Source organism: Sturnus vulgaris, chromosome 5 (genome assembly GCF_052056855.1).
Source record: "Sturnus vulgaris isolate bStuVul1 chromosome 5, bStuVul1.hap1, whole genome shotgun sequence".
Lineage (NCBI taxonomy): Eukaryota > Metazoa > Chordata > Aves > Passeriformes > Sturnidae > Sturnus > Sturnus vulgaris.
In genome coordinates this window covers 32,270,540-32,284,995 of record NC_142247.1, presented here as the reverse complement: position 1 = coordinate 32,284,995, position 14,456 = coordinate 32,270,540, and the positions used below count along the sequence as shown (strand labels likewise).

The window sequence follows — 14,456 nt, the reverse complement described above, 5'->3', positions numbered from 1 at the left end:
AAGGGAGATTCTAGCCAAGATTTTTCAAGCATGGATGCTTAAATATAGGCTCGTAGACCTAAATATAGGAGTTTGAATGAATGCCCTCATTTTCAAAATTGCTGAGGTCCTATAAAGTTAGTAAAATGAAAAGAAGTCAATTTTTTAGAAGTTGGGCCATGAATTTAGAGAAGTCTATTCCAAGGTCCCCATTTCTCTACATTTTTTCTTATGATGTCTTATTCGTGCATTTCAAAACTTCTCATTCTTCATCAGATTTATGATCTGCTTGCTCAAGCATTTGTGGCCCTTTCTTTTCAAATAGCCTCTGCCACAGAGTTAAATACAGAAGTCTACAATTGAAAAAGGGAGTAGTGAACCAAGACTCACTCTTCCCTTCTGCACTGTTCCATAGCTCAATTGTTAGTAATTCAAAAGGCAGCTCCTTGGCTGCTTGGTTACACAGTTCTCTCTCTGCAACAGAGGAATTTTATTTTCTAAGAATATAAAAAGGTCAGTAGCCCAGAGGGTTTATTTCCAAAACCTATACTTTATTAAGGGAAGCACAACAAGGTAGTGCCTTTTATATCTGTAACAAATGGTTACAAGAACTTCAAGCAGGAACTATAAAAGGCAGTTTAGGAAACTTTTTCTCCTGGTGCTCGTATGACAATCCCTCTCTCATATATGAAAATTTTTAATGTGAAAATCTTCAAGATTTTTTTTTATACCACTTCACATCCAGTATTGATGAAAATACTTCCCAAACTATTGGAGAGATCCTAAATACACACTTGCTGCATCTCTCATGGATCTTCTTGTTTTGTGTTAACTTACAGAAGTTCTTTGGGAAGTACTAAGAGATTTCATGGGCAGATTTTTTTTTAAACACTGCTTTCTCCATTATGCCTCTATTGTTAGGATAGCTAGAAAAAAACCAAAAACAAGTGTGTATTATTCATGTATTTGTATGGATCAGAGAAACCAGGTTATGCTTTATGGTTTTTGTCAGAATAACCTCCCACAAACAGACTGACACATTAGAAAAGTTGCAAACACTGACAGAGGTGTTGAATTCTCAAATTAACTCGATTAAGGCAAAGTGGTCTCAATGGAATATAGCCATTAGATTATATAAGCTTTAATTACCAGCCAGTGTTGACTTGTGACTATTACTTGGAAATTACATGTCATCTTTTTAATTTAATTTAGATTTTCATTTGGTTTGCCTTATTCTACTTGTTCTAAGAAAAAACAAGAGTTCATTATTCATACAGCATTCTGTAACACAGCTCCATATCCTGTTCTTAAAAATGCTCAGACATATGCTTAACTTTAAGGTTACAAGCAATCTTCTTAAAAAAGAGGCAATTTCCTATTAAAAAGGATTTGTCTAGTTGTCTGGTTTTGTTTACACTCCTTACAAAGCCCCCACATTCCTATGCCACTATTCCTGTAGCATAGATGGAGAGTACAGCTAAAGAAGTAAATGCAGTGACTCCTGTGAAGAAGAAGGACTGAAATAGTGGGGGGGGGGGAGGGGAAGGGCACAAAAAACCAACCCAGTACTTGCTGGCACAGAAGAGAAGTTAGTATTTTACAAATTGTCAGGCTGACCAAACTGCCAGAAACATGCTATAATTGTGTAAGTTTGGTTTTTAATTTGTTTCCAAATGAAACATAGCGTTAAGCATGTCTTCAGAAAAGATAAGAGCACATTAAAAACCATTTTAGCTATTACTCAAGTTAAGACTTACCTGAACACAGAGAGAAATTATCTTTTCAATATGAAACCATAATTGTGGGCTGTTTCCGTGGCACTCTAAGGTTTACAATTTTCAGAAATAGAGTAAAATATTGTAAACTACTACTGTAACTTGGACCAATAATTGCAAAATATTCAGGGAATGTTATCAGCCACAGGAAACTGCTTCAATTTTGAAAAAGAAATACAGGTGCTTTTTAGCATACTATGATCATCACTATTTCCAAAAGTATTTCCACTCCATTCTGCCCATTTGACCCAATATAATTAATTTCTAGTGTTTACTCTTTTGGTTTGGAAAAACTAAAGTTAGGCTGCTCTTAGGACACAGTGATATGAGATTGGCCTGTGTTAAACTCAGAGATAATTTCTTTTAGCCTTACAACAGCTTTATAAAATCTGTCATAATTGGGAACTGGATGTGCAAGAAAAGAAAGCAGAAAAGTTGCAGAGTAGGACTGAGTCTTCATTCTACAAGCCTCCCCCTGTGCAGTGCTGCCAATGCATATTTATCAGACTGCAAACCCTGCACTATCCCAGCTCTGCTGAGTCTCCTCCTGAGAACAGACTGTCAGTTATGTCAAACTGGGTGTTAAAAGCTGCTGGATTTTGTGGCTGGAGCATACGTTTCTGAAAGACAAAACTGGAATCAAGCTCCTTTATGGCTGGGAGTGAAACACATTTCTAAACTATGCTGCTCTTATGTGGAATCAATCACACTACCCCTTTCCTCTCCTTTTCCCACTCTCTGGAACCTGAAGATAGATATGGTTTCTCAAATGGTCTGAACAAGTAGCTTGCCTAAGTCTCATAATATATCTGGTATGACTCAAATCTTGGTGTTTTAGGCCTGTGGAGAGCTGAAATGTTCAATATGCAGGATTTGCAGTACATTCATGCAAGAGAGAAGAGACAGCACACTCCATCTATAGAAAATCCTGTAGCTTTTATCCTTAATGGCCCAGCACTCCTGCTGTTTTGTGTCTCTATCTAGAACTCTAGCTAAAGTCAGGAGTATAACAAATATGTTAATGTTCCCCAGGATTAGACTGACATGGCCTCCTTTTCTCAGGATTTCTTATGAAAGTAGGGAAGTTAAGTATAAAGTTTTGCATCAAAATGCATGTTAAAACATGCCTTAATTACTAACCTGTACAGAAATGCCAAAAAAAATGACATGAAATCTGCACAAATTCCAGACATTCACTGAAATAGGTGTCTTACAACAAACACTAACTGAGGTGAAGGACAGGTGAGGACATTAAGCCTTGGTGCTTTGAGGCATCCGTTGTTTAATCAGTAGATTGGATTCAGGGTGTGTTTAAGGAAAAACAAAATCTCTATGACAATAAGTTTGGCAGTATATTTTCTGCTCTTGCAAAACTATATTTGAGATTGAATGTGGTGATTCTACAAATAAAGGACCAGTAGCCTAATTTAGAGATTAGGATTGCAAACTTCTTGTTAAGCAAATTTCTTCATTGGAAGCATACAGACCTTTCAAATGTCTATTCTGCTTACCTTACTTGACAATGCCCTGCTGTATATTTAGGGTCAGAAGAAGAGACATCTCCATGCCTGTTCTCACTGAGGACCCTCAAGTCAGAGGTAAACTTGATGCTGACATCATGGAGCACTGACTATCTGAACCAATCAGTTCCAACTCTCCTAACTCAATCCTCCTAAATGCACTATCATGACCTGTCTCCATCCTTCATTCCTATAATTAAATAGATCCTAGCAACTAAAAGAAGCCTTTCCAATCATCACCATTTCTGAAGTGCATACTGGTCTCTTGCACATGGCAACCAATGCAAGGAAACTTAATTCTAAATCAATATTCAGCTTAGTTTGTTGTTTCTTTTTGCTTATTCTGCATCCTTCTACACAACTGCCATTCCAAAGATAAACATCCAAGAAAGAAGTGTTACTGAAGCATGGCCATGGAGCCATAGCATCAACTGATGCTTAAGAAGCCTGTGTTTTCTAAAAGATTATAGAGAAATGTCTCTAAGAAGCTCTGTCTCTTTTCTGAGAATATCTTCTCTTTCTAGCAAACCATTTAATGCCTAGTGAGAAAAGCTAGTTCTAGGCAGGAATGGACTTAGATTTGTCTTTAAGTATGTTCTGAGCAAACAAAGGAGACAGGTTATCTTGAATGTACACAAGTTTCATTAGCTACACAGGACTTTACCTTGACCACCTCTGCTGAGCTCAACAAACCCTTCGAGATGAGCAGGAGTGCAGGCCAAACAACAATAGGCAGAATCCATCAGATTTAGAAGTATCAACATTAATTATATATTTTTGTTTAATATTTTAATTTGCTATTATTTAATAATTTAATTACATAGCAGTACTGTTTATGAATTTCCTAATTGCTCAAAGGAGTGCCTTAAGTAAAACAGAGACATTTCCTTTAAGGAACACAGAGAGAGGTTGTTTAAACCTTTGAGCTGTGAGATTCCTATTATTTACAGAACACTTGGAAACACGGAGATTACAGTATTTTCAAAATGGATGCAAGTACTAGGATACAAAAACAGGGAGAAGCAAGCCACTAGGATAACTCGTGTCACCACAAAAATGCGATTTTCCCTGAAATCCCTTAGAAACAACAATTAAAATAGACAAAACCTCCCCACATCTTTGCAATATAAAGCCAGTTTACACTGAATAATTCAAACTTCTAATTTGAAATAGATATAATTCTAACATTTAACCGAATGTTAACATTTAGAAAAATTCTGCACAGAGAATGACACGGATTTTTACCATTAGTTTGCTTCTGTTATGTTTATTTTAGCATTGTTCTTCTGGTCCTACCCCTCATCTAACATGAACATGCTACTTCCCAAAATACTTGCAAAGACTGTGTGTTGATAATGGAAGCTGCTTTCATATTTTGATTAAAAAGTACTTATGGAGTCTTTTTTTCATGTTGGACAAGGTGAGCATTTATATTATTTTAGGAAGCTTAGCAAAAATGATAAAATGATGCAGTAAAACCATTGTCAGGGAACGACTACTAAGGCTTCCAGCAGGAGACTGGAGGCAAACATGAGGAGCAAAGTGTGGGACTGGAATGCCCCACTCATGTTAGATGCAAGAAGATAGATATTACCACATGACAGGAACAAGAGTCATTCATCCTTGCACAAAACTGTCTTTCATAAAAAGCAGCATATTGAAAGTACCTCCTTAATAAGTTTCTTGTACTGTAAGCATATTTTACTAGTCTATTTGTCCTTTTTGAGTCAAACAGTCTAATCACTTCCCTACTTTTAATAATCCACTTTCTGCAACATTATTCAAAAGCATGTCCAAGAAACATTTCTAAACTGGACAATGGATATACACATATTCCCCCACACAGTTTAATGCGAATTCTCTTTTTTCCTGGAGCTGCTGTTTATTAAGGGAACTGGTTATTTTGTTTTCGTTGTACATTTATGCCTCCCAACTTTGGGAGTTAACTGTGCTAAAACTGGGTTGCAAAAACCTTCTGAGAGGCTGTAAGCAGCCACTCCAAAGCCAGAATAAACCATCTGAGTTTAATGAAATAGTATATAGACTGACTGTAAAAGCAAGTTTACTTCAAAAACAAATGTAAAAATTGGAAGCTAGGATAGTCAAGCAACCAGTGTGAATTTATCATCTGCACCTGTGCCATAAACTGATACCAGAAATAGGCTAAATGAATACAATACTGTTATTACCATTATCATTATTTTGCAGCATTCAGGAGTGTGTAGATACTGTCCCTAGTCCCACAATGCAACAGCAGTAGCAAATGGATCGCTCATCCCTCTTATTCCCTCTAGAAATCTTCACACAGGTGAAATCTATTTGAGATGGCCATAAATTAAATGCTTCATTCCTTAAAAAGAGAAATGAACTAGGGAAGGGAATCTGACCCTCTTCTAAGTAAGAGAGTAAACTTAGAAAAGGCTCACTTAGTCATAATCAGATATACAACATACAGAAAAGCAAAGCTACCTTTACCTGTGAAATAAGACAGACTTGACGAGTGTGACAACATCCCGACTGGCATTGTACCCTGCACAGACAATGGCAACGTGGATAGTCTGTGGGAGAAAAAGAACAAAAAGAACAAAAATTAAAGCCTGCTCCTGTGTTTGTCACTTGTTAAGGAGAGCACACACATGACACTGCTGTTGTTTAGTGCTGCAATTGTTAGGGATTTAAGTGGGTGTTTTGCAGCTGTTTGCAACCCACTTGAGGCAGTTTGCTAAAAACATCTTAATTGAGTTATAGCACCATCATCATTCCAAAGTCATTACTATCCCTACATTACAGCAGATGTTTGAGCAGAATTGCATTTATTAGCTAACACACGTGTGCATGTATGTTCACACGCCCTCCCCAAGTAAGCAGCACACAAAATCCTGAGTGTGCTAACATAGAAACATTTTTAATCTTCTGAACTACAGTAGAAGCAGATACTATTTCAGAAAATTTGTATTATTTCTGTCTTATGCACAGCTCCTATGGAGAGGGTGCACTGTCATCTGCTCCTCACATGAGGCACCAATCGACGGTGGACTCACAAGTGACACAAATGTCAGTCCTTTATTATCTTAAAAACTTGCATACCTTTCTCTCTGTAAACTTCCCATAGGCAGCTCCATGAAGCACTCTCCTTCTATCACATTGGCTAACTCCTTCCTGTCCCTAGCATGATTACCTGACTCTATCTGTCCCTCTGTACAACACCTTACCCTTTCAGTCCCTTGCACAACTGCCTGACTCTTCCTTCTCACAGCAGGGCCAGCAGATTCCAACTGCCTCTGGACTAGCTAACCCACTCTTGTAACACCCATCCTCTTTGGACATAGCTGTGCCCTATTAAAGAGCAAGGCTTTTTCCACTCTTTGGCAATTAATACAGTTGCAATTTATCAGGGGAGAGATTGCCTTCAGCACTATCTCTGTTCTCTTACAATCCGTCCTCCCACAGGGGTGAGCAAGCTCTCATGGATGAACATGACTGTGACTATTGGTTTGCCAGGGCTGGATGCATTCTAGTGATGTGACAGGACACAGGCTGTGAAGGCAAGTGGCCATCTCCCTGCTGTGACTACCAGTATGGGCTGTTCTGGAGAGTTAATGTGAAGTTAAACATGACACCCACAAACATATTCTTTCCATCTCATGACACTGGTAAATTATCACTTATTCTGTGCCTTTTTACCTCCCTTTAACATGAGGCAGAGGTTTCCTCATCTCTTCAGGAGGAAAGGGAAAATTGTAAAGGCGCTACAAGTCATGCTTTAGCCAGTAAGTACTAATCTGAAAAATGCTATTACATTACTCTGCTCTGCTTTTAAAAAATAGCCATTTCTACTCCCTAGGGACAAAAAATTAATCCTAGCAAGTTTTGACTCCAAGTTCTGTGATCTTCTGTTTCTCAGTGGTCACAGAAATGAAGCAGAGTTCACCATGCTGTCAGCATAAAGTTGCCATTGGAAACACAGCTGTGAAACTGCAGGGAAGCCTCATTTGGCTTCCATTTGAAGCTTGGTTAGCTGGTTTCTCACACACACAGCTCTCATTTTCCACAGAATGCCCACTATGCTGAGAACAAATGAGGAATTCTGCCTCCTCACACAGTCACAGATTCCCAAAGCCTGGCTTGCAACAGAAGCACATTTACACAAGAAGTGCCATGTGCTGGGCACATCTGAAGAGCCCACAGCCCCGTCCATTAAGATCGCCTGGTACAAGGCACAATTTGAATCATACAACTTCCAAGTGGCTGTGCCACTGTAGAACATCCACATGAACACCACAGCTGCCTCCAGCCCTACTGTGCTTCACAAGCTCAGGCACATATTTAAGATCTGATGTTTTAAGAGGACTTGAATTAATAAGACAACTGTCTGTCCAGAGAGGTGTGAGAAAGAAAAGATATGGCAGTACATTTTGGCAACAGCTCTGGGAGGTATTAGCACTTTAAATTTATGTTAAAGTCAAAGGGAGCTGAGCATGCTCAACACTTAGCAAAAATTGATAGTGTTTCTCTCTTGTGATCAGAGGGGAGAACAGAGGCTGCTTATTAAAAACTTTTATTGCAGCAGGAGTCTGTACTGTACTCATCAGCATGGGTTGCCATGGGCGCACTGATTCCTGATCCTACACATACTGCCTCCTCTCTGATTGTCATCTGGTCCTTCTCAGGCTTTTGGAAGACCTAAGATCCTTCCCTTCAGCACCAATTAAAATCAGATTAACTGAGAATAGTTACACCCGTTCTTTAAACACTTCACCTGAAGGCACTAGACCAGAGGAAAAACATGTTCTGTTTTCACAGAACAGCACTGTCATATATTGTCAACATTGTTTTATACTACCTACGCTTGCCAGGAAAGCTCCCCTCAAAGTCACTCTCTCTGCCTTACAACTGCCCTCCAAATCAGAGTTATTCTGTCAAGTGCTTGCTCACATCTGTTCTTTTACTAAATCAGTTTGTTTCAGAATTGAAAGCATGCATTCCTCGCTGTCTTCTAGTAGCTGCTGTTGCCTTGGATGCTGTTTCAGCCAGGACACAGTGAGAGCAGCACTTACTACTCTGCTGAATGTTCTTTTCCAGCTCAGAGACACAGGCATCCATGTACCTTCTGCTCAGCCTCTCTGTGGTGTTTGATATTACATATCACTTCTATTCCTGCCTGCAATCAGTTAAACAAAAGTGCAATAATCCTCAAAGAGAACAGAAATCAAGACCTTTTCTTTCCAAGTTTTTTTCCTGCAGCATGCTACAAGTCTCAGTCTATTCCTCTCCTTTCCCTAATTCACTTTACTTTCTCTCATTGTTTAACTGTTAAACAAAGTCAGTGGAAAAACAGATAAGCCAAAATGAAGTCATCAACCTGAACTGTCTGTAGATGTTTGCATCCCAAGGGGAAAAACATTATTTCCAGTTTTCTCCATGCTTGTTCCAAATGCGTGTTTGGATTGAGAGCAGCTGGTTGTACCCAGATTCTGGCAAGATATGGCTGGAATAAGCATTTGAAAGAACTTGCACCCTCCTGAGCATACGACTGTAAGCATCACCTCTCCGATTTTCAAAACTGTCACCTCTCCCAAACTCCCTTTTTTTTCCCATCTGCAGATGGTTGGAAGAGTGTATCCCCCATCCCACCAGAACTGGCCACAGTGATTCACACAACCTCCAGACTCAATGACTGCAGCTAACACCGAGGACTAAAGCCACATGACCAAAGAATGCTCTGACTTCCACTGCAACTGTCAGCCTGCCTGTTTGGCTCAGCATGTCCCACCAACTTCTCATACCAAGGCTCTGCATGCTACACTTGCCCCTTTACTGCTGGCATTCCATGACAGTTTTAGATAATACTAGCCACACTCTAGCCTGGATATTCAGAAGATGCTGCAGGACCAAACTGAGCATTCAAAGTGTCCATCCTCCAGTGCTCTCTTTAAAGTGAGTGATGGACGTGTTCACCACTTGCTGCAAGAGTCTGGACTCAGGTCATGCACTGGACATGCTTTTGGATAATGTAACTCATTGCAGCAACAAATAAAACGATGACACACCTGCTTTCCACAGTCAATGAACTCTTCTGTTTATACACAGAGATATGAATAGGTAATCAAAACACTGTGCAAGTTCATCACAACATTATCCCTACAGGCTTAGGATCAGGGACACCAACTGAACTATTTTTAATTGTAAATAGTTTAGGAAGCACTCTGGTCTAAGTGCTTCAAGGCACTTAAAGAACCCAAGCTTCTTTAGGAAAGGGAGTTTAAGTCATGCCAAGGTGCCTGCTAACATAGTTCAGAAACTCTTACTTCAGCTGCTACAGACCAGGAAATACCCGTTTCTAAATGCAGTAAATAATGTTCTGGGATAATATTAATGTGAAGAAAACTACATCATTCCAAAACCACACGAAGAACTGGGCCCTAGATCCATACCGATGAGGAGTCTACAGTACCTAGATGAACATACATAATAATTTTGTCCTCCTTGGGCTACTTTTTGAAATGATGAAATAATGAGTTTTAAAAACCTGTATTAGTCCTTATAGTTAAAAATAATCTTTGGTAAGACATTTACACCTCAGTAATTTTCCAGTAGGCTTTCCAGTGTAGATATATAATCCTTCATAAGTAATTGCTGAAAGTGATTAAAGATATTAAAAGTATGTAATAAAATGCTTCAGTTTGTTTCCAGGTTGGTTTTTTTTTCCCAGTGGCAGATAACATCTGTTTTACATGTATTACACTGCCGATGTTGGTGAGGATCTGTTCTTGATGGCTGTGGAGCACTACACACTTAAACCTATTGAACAACACTGTTGAGAACAGGAACAATACAAACATGCCTCTAAAAATGCTTCAAATGTTAAGTACCTTACTAAGCCACTAAATGGTATGCTGCTAATTATCAATTTCCTAATATATAATCACTTTCAAAAATATTTATAAATGCACACAATTCAAGTAAATGCTCAGTTTAGAGAGGGACAAGCTGGAAAGGCACTGGGATAACACTGGAAAAAAGAGGCATACAATTTTGTTAGATTTCATTGGCATTATGATCTCCTTCTGAAGCCTGTTGTTGGTGCTGACGTCTGTGCAAGGACTATGCTTACTCATATTTCCAAGGTTTGTCTACTACTACTTCCCAGTCTACTACTGGGAAGGTGTGACAGACATCTGCTTGCTCCAGGGAGAAGGCCCTTGTCTGGGTGTCTGATTTTTTTCCGGCAGTATAATGCTGGTCCCTTTTACAGTATCTAGAAGAGCCCTCCTGTGATGCAACAGAGTAGGAAGCTGTGGCTGGAACGCAACAAACACACAGCTATTAGATATAGATCACAATTAATATCACATAGATGATGCTTTATCAGAGATTTAATGTTCATTCATTGTAACTCTATTTTCAAATGTTTTAATCACCATTAAAGACCATCCCAAATTAGATTGTGAAATGTTATCACCAGTAAATCTCTTAGAACAGACTCATTACAATGAACAACCTATTCCTAGTGCTCTTAGTCTCCCCCAGAGTAAGTCTTCTTACTAAGAACCCTTGTTTCCCACTATCCAATTTGTCAACTCTTGCCCTGATACATTCCAGGGTCAGAAGCTAAAAAAATTTTATTTACACATCTGAAACACAGAAAAAACACAGAGAATGAAAGGCATTAAGTTGCCCCTCACACAAACACCGGACGAGAATCTACACTAAGGATAAATGATGAGACCCTTGGCAAATCTGATAATAGAGAAGTTTAATTTTAACTTCCATTGCTGTAACAGAGTTACTGTGAGAATTCCCTAAGAGAAGAGTAAGAAGTTATTTTGAGATCAAAATACTGTGTGGTGAGATAGGGGGATGGCAAATCATGTGAGATTTCGTATTTTATATAAGCATTGCCTCCAGCAGAGTGATAAACCCACTGAACAAGTAAACTCATTGGCAAAATACATTATAAACTGCAAGGCCACTTAAACTATCCCTACTTTAAGCTACTATTTTTGCATCCTGGATTGGTTGGTACATTGAAGAACCAAGAACTAAGACTCAGTTCATCACTCTTTGATATAATAATAAGGGAAAAGTGAAGTTTGCTGATTGATGGCCTGATTAAAAGAAATGCCAAAAATCTCACAGCGAGGAAAATCAGACCCTCATTATCTGGAGGAGGGAAAATGAAAAACAAAAACCTACTTTTCCCTCTCCTTACAATAATGTTGCTTCCTTTTTTCTACACTGATGGACAAAGATATCCAACTGGAAAGCAGTAATTCATTTTCAAACTGTATTTGATATTTTCCCATTGAATAGAACTTATCTGAAGAGATAATTAGGATTTCTTTTTCCTCTCACACTAATTTTCTTTCAACTTTTATCTTCCAAGTGGCAGCAAGCAAGATAAAAGGTGATATGGTATTACCCTCTTTGTAGAAATGAATGGAGGAAGTTATTTTTGATAACTTTATCATCTGGGATTGGCTCAAGGCCTTTAAGTGAGACTTTCTGTTTTGGATATATCCATATTTGGGCCTGTCATCATTCAGATATCTCACAACTAAGTATCTGGATGACATCCACAGAAGTACTGACATAAAACGGGAAAAACCAAACTGAACCGAGCACATCAAAACTGTCTTAGGAGCAGATCGCCTGCTCCCTGCAGCCAAGCACACCACTTGTGCACGGCTCACACAAAGCACCTGCTCCCACAGTAACATCCACATACACTCCTGAAAGTGAGTCAAAAGCACAGGCTGGCTCCATGAGCCACAATTTAATTAATCATCAACCCTGAACTGTTCCAATACAGGCACAGAAACAGAGAAATAAGGCTTTTCTAAGCACTCTGGAGTCATTATTATTTAAAATACATAGGGTCAGTTTGCCAAAGGTCTTTATCAGCAGAGCTGTAGGGAAGTCAGCTAGAAACAAGGCTTTGATTTTTATATCGGGTTTAGGGACACGAGAATGAAGCAGACAAAAAGCTGTGATGAAATAATAACTCAGAAGATAAATGTGTCAAAGGGTTTTTTAAAAAGAATAATAAAAAATTATCTGAGAAGTTGCACGCAGCAGACCTTTAAGACACTGGTTTTGGAAGAAAAGGTTTTAGAGGAAGGAGAAAGGGATCCACAACATCCCTAAAGGATCGCATGTCCCAAGCTTTGTTTCTGGCAGGTTCCTTTGGTGCATTACCTCACACTTTTCCACCGCCGGCTGCTGGCCGCACTCGGAGCTGTTCCCCGCCACGATGCCGGCGCGAAGGCTCTCGCTGTCGCCCGTGCCCTCTTCCATGGAGTAGGTTCTGGAGTGGTTTCCGCGGCGGTGCGCGGGGCCCCGGCCCTGTGCCAGGCTGAGCTGCTTGCGCAGCACGCGGTTCTCCTCCTCCACCTCCCGCACGCGCACCTCCAGGCTCTCGCGCTCCCGCTGGCTCGACGCCGTGTACCGAGGGCTGTGTGACTCCAGCGGCGACAGCGACACCGGCTTCCCATCTGCACCACAAGGAAACACAGCACCTCTGTCAGAACACACCGGGAGCTGCACCTCCCTCCAATGCTGGCGTTGTGAGGCACAGATGTGCTTCCAACACAGCCATGTTTCGTGCACGCTTGGCGCTTCCAGGCCAAACTTAAGTGCGCGGTAAACTTGGACAAATGATGGATTCTACGAGCTACAGGTCTGTTGCTGTCTGCTAGAACGGTGAAGGAACCAGCAACATGGCTTCCTCTCAGAAAACAGAAGAAGCAATTTATTGTAGAAGTACACACATTTTAAAGACTAGTTTGGTAAACCGAGAATAGCATCAGCTCAATGGTCCAAGCAAGGCAACACCTCTTGCTTTTACCCAAACATCACCTCTCACCCGCACACATCCTGTCAACACCAGGTGCAACTTTGTTATTAATTCTTTCCTTTCTGTTTTCCTTCGAGCAGTCCCGGGAAAACTCACATTGTTGTTTTCCCTGACTCCAGTATCCACACAGGTCCTACTAATTTTCAACCACACCAAAAGATAAGCATGTGTTTCTTTGCTCTCACAGGGTTGCCTGCCAGTCTCTAGTCTGGGAAGACAGTCAAGAACATGAGGATTTAATTCAAAGACAATTAATATACAGTTAAATATATTTTAGAAATGTATGCAAGATGAAATAATTTTCCTATTCCCACTTCCTCCACAGTAAAATGACAGCATTTTGGCAACCACTTTGTGCCAAACAGTAGCTCCACCTGATTCACATGTGTGGAACAGATGGGTTTTATTCAGCAACATAGTATTATGTGCTTGCTGAGAAATAAGAGGTTCAGGACAGAAATGTTCAATGCATATGTAGGCCAAATTCTGGAAAGTATTTTGGATTAAAAAGACTCTGGAAATTTGAAAAAAAGTAAAAAGGTTCAATTCAACACCTTCAATTAAAACTACTCAAAAATGTTCAATCAAAATCAAATTGAAGCAAAGCAAAAGACAGCGAGAGTTATCTACAGTGTCTTAATTAGCAAAAAATTCCTTTGTAGTGATGATATGTGAGTATCTTATACTAAAGTATTTCTCTGATAAAACTTTCTACTTTCATGTATTAAATCACAGCACTGTAGAACTGTAATGTTGAAAAAAAACTCTAAGGTCATTGAGTCCAACTCTTAATCCAGCGCCAACATGTTCACCATTAAAACATGTCCATATCCATATCCATGTACTTTGAACACTTCCAGGGATTGTGACTTTACCATTTGCCTGAACAGCCTATTCCAATGCCTGACTACCTTTGCCATTAAGTAATTTTTCCTAATATTCAACAAAAGCTCCTGTGGCACAACTTGAAGTCATTTCATCTCACTCTGTCACTTGCTGCCTTGTAAGAAGAGGATGACCCTCATCTGGCTACACTCTCCTTTCAGGCAGTTTTAGAGAGAAATAGGGTCTGCCCTGAGCCTCCTTTTCTCCAGGGTAAAGCCCCCCAGCTCCCTCAGCTGCTCCTCACAGGACTTGTGCTCCAGACCCTTCCCCAGCTTCACAGCCCTTCTCTGGATACGCTCCAGCACCTCAGTGTCCAGACCTGAACACAGGATTCAAGGTGTGACCTCATCAGTGCCAAGTACAGGGACATGTCTGCTATTTAATGGTTTTTCCAGTGCACAGTCCCATTGGTTTTATCAAACAAATACCAGACTGAGTGGT

At 39.9% G+C, this 14,456-nt stretch overlaps 1 protein-coding gene across 1 annotated transcript in view; it reads right to left on the bottom strand.

The window, feature by feature from the left end:
* The window catches only part of LARGE1 (LARGE xylosyl- and glucuronyltransferase 1), a 267,698-nt gene that overhangs the window by 125,602 nt on the left and 127,640 nt on the right, over positions 1-14,456 (bottom strand). Inside the window, exons 4-5 of the mRNA XM_014889284.2 lie at positions 12,473-12,768; positions 5,750-5,832 (exon numbers count right to left, since the gene is read on the bottom strand). Of these exons, the coding sequence (XP_014744770.1) occupies positions 5,750-5,832; positions 12,473-12,768 (379 nt within the window). The remainder of the gene's footprint in view (positions 1-5,749; positions 5,833-12,472; positions 12,769-14,456) is intronic.